This window comes from Myotis davidii, unplaced genomic scaffold, assembly GCF_000327345.1.
Source record: "Myotis davidii unplaced genomic scaffold, ASM32734v1 scaffold143, whole genome shotgun sequence".
Classification (NCBI taxonomy): domain Eukaryota; kingdom Metazoa; phylum Chordata; class Mammalia; order Chiroptera; family Vespertilionidae; genus Myotis; species Myotis davidii.
Genome location: NW_006294876.1, coordinates 8,860,714 through 8,863,374, shown reverse-complemented (window position 1 = coordinate 8,863,374; position 2,661 = coordinate 8,860,714). Strand labels below are relative to the sequence as shown.

Here is a 2,661-nt window from a genome sequence, read left to right as displayed (position 1 = left end):
GGCACCAAAGTCCATAAGCTCTGTTCTAACTAGCAAGTAATCTGAAACTGAGGAGTGGGCCAGGGAGAGCCGGACCCTCATGGGTTTTTCACTGATTAATGTATATTTACCCCAAATAATGTAGTGCTCTAAATTTTGTTTTGGGAGAAATTATAATGTTGTTACTTTGTATTCTTAGAATTTAAACAATGAGGGCACAATTAAAATATTTCCCAAAATATATTTGTTAGCTACATCAGCTAAAAGAACAAATAAAAGAATTATTAAATCCCTTGGAACATATATTACAAGTAGCACATTCATAACATTTTTAGAAAACTCTTTAACCCTTTCCTTACAGAGAATAAATGAATCCATATTTTCTTTAGTTTGACTATAAGTATTGTTAATGCCAGATGTTTGGTTATTTCAGGTCTGTAACAGTGTGTTTAACAGCTGGGACCAGTTCAAAGATCACTTGGTAATACACACTGGAGATAAGCCCAACCATTGTACTTTATGTGATTTGTGGTTTATGCAAGGAAATGAATTAAGAAGGCATCTCAGCGATACTCATAATATTACGGAGCGTCTGGTAACCGAAGAAGTTCTTTCCGTGGAAACACGAGTGCAGACGGAGCCTGTGACGTCCATGACTATCATAGAACAGGTGGGGAAGGTGCATGTGCTACCACTGCTGCAGGTCCAGGTGGACTCCGCACAGGTGACTGTGGAGCAGGTCCATCCAGATCTGCTCCAGGACGGCCAAGTGCATGACTCCCATATGAGCGAGCTGCCGGAGCAGGTCCAGGTGAGCTATCTAGAAGTGGGTCGAATTCAGACTGAAGAAGGTACTGAAGTCCACGTGGAGGAGCTGCATGTGGAACGGCTAAACCAGGTGCCCCTGGAAGTTCACACCGAGCTGCTCCAAGCGGACTTGGATCAAGTGGCCCCTGACGTCATGAAGCAGGGGGAGAGGGAGCCCAGCCAGGAAGACGAAGCTGAGGCGGCCACGGAAGACCAGGGAGGTGCTGAGGATTTAGAGAGCAAACCAACAGAGGATTGCCCAGCAGAAAGCCCAGGGACTGAGGACAGAACGCCGAGGCCAGTTTTAGAGTGAAAGAACGAATATATTTTTAATGTATGTATTGGGCTTTTGAACTGATGTGGGGCGGCATGACTGTCCTTGAGCTGACAGACAAGCGGACCAAAGTTCAACTCTTCCTTGTTGTGCTGAACTGTTTCTATTGAAACAAGCTGATTTCCCTCCCACTTCATGCCCCAGAGGAGGGATGTTGCCCATAGCAAATGGGAAGTTTTGAGAAGTATATTTCTGGAAACTTTAAATGGATTATATTCTTCTATGTAGTTGGGTACGAACGTATCTATTTTCATTGTGGTAAGGGTCCCCACCCCCCCTTCTCTTTCCCAGGTTGTGTTCTTCCTCGGAGTTTTTCCATATTGTAAAGTCCAACAAAATCATTAGAATACAAGCGGGTATTCTAATGCATGCTAGAAAAAATGAATCCATAGGAAACAGGCCGCATGAAGAAAAGTGCATTGTTACTGTGCAGTTACGTCTTGGCTTCTGGCTTTCTTTAGTTTGAACGCGTTCTTGTCTACCCGATAGTCACAGGTGTCATCTTCAACAGAAATGGTGGCAAAATGTCCAGAATGTAAAAAAAGATCTACACCCACGTGCCTTTCAAAAAAAACCAACTGAACTTCTCTAAAGCATCTCTGGTTCTTTCAAAGTTTGTGTTGTGAGGAGCGATGTAGATGATGCTGTGTAGTACTTTATATTTTTGTTTATAGTGATAACTACCAGTTCTTTTTCACTTAAGTTAGGTTGAGAAATTTCATTTAATGGCAGCTGAAGGGCCATTTTCAATTGGAAAAATACATTTATATCTGTGGTAACCTTTATTTTGAAGAAAAATTGCACTAGTATTTTACCACCAGATTTAAAAAAAAAAGGATGAGCATCATTTGAAAATTAATGTATTTAAAATAAAGTACAGAGAAAAACATGTATATAATATATCAGGCTTTGTTTTGAATGAATCTTTTCCCCGATCCTTAATGTAAAGATCTTGTGCTATAACTTTTAAAGCCATACAAATAAGAGTGCTAAACTGTGGACTTCAAAGTAGGTGTGTAAATATTTTTAATCAGTATTACTTGGAAAATAAAATATAACAACCACATAAACCAATATGCTATTTTTCTTTACCTGTTAAATATTGGGAGATATTTACATTTTTAAAGTAAACTTTAAAATTAAGTGTTCATGGCTCTTTATTTTTTTAATTACCAGTGTGGAAGTTGGTTTGTGGTCAGAGATGTTTTCTCATCTGTATGAGCATGACTTTATGTACCAATATTAACATGATTGACACATGAATTGAGATATAAAAGTCTCAATACACACCTCCATTCCTCAAAAACCAGTTTAAAGAGGTTGATATTTGCAGTTGGTAAACAGTGGGCACAAAATTCAGGTCTGTTCTGTTTGGCATATTTTTTTTCCTCTTTGAAGTTAGGAAGTACTGATGAGATGAATAAATTGAAATCACATTGATTCTCAATTTGCCTTAGAATGTCCATGTTTCTGAGTTAGTTGTAGTTTTTAAAAAATCCCTGACACACAATGGTCTCAAGTACGCACATTCCTAGTGAATT

At 39.0% G+C, this 2,661-nt stretch overlaps 1 protein-coding gene across 2 annotated transcripts in view; it reads left to right on the top strand.

The window, feature by feature from the left end:
- Positions 1-2,264, top strand: part of ZNF131 (zinc finger protein 131) — a 24,616-nt gene extending 22,352 nt beyond the window's left edge. For both annotated transcript variants that reach the window (XM_006769474.2, XM_006769473.2), the window contains one exon: positions 413-2,264. In XM_006769474.2, the coding sequence (XP_006769537.1) occupies positions 413-1,099 (687 nt within the window). In that variant the 3' untranslated portion in view covers positions 1,100-2,264. The remainder of the gene's footprint in view (positions 1-412) is intronic.
- Positions 2,265-2,661: the final 397 nt, after the last annotated feature.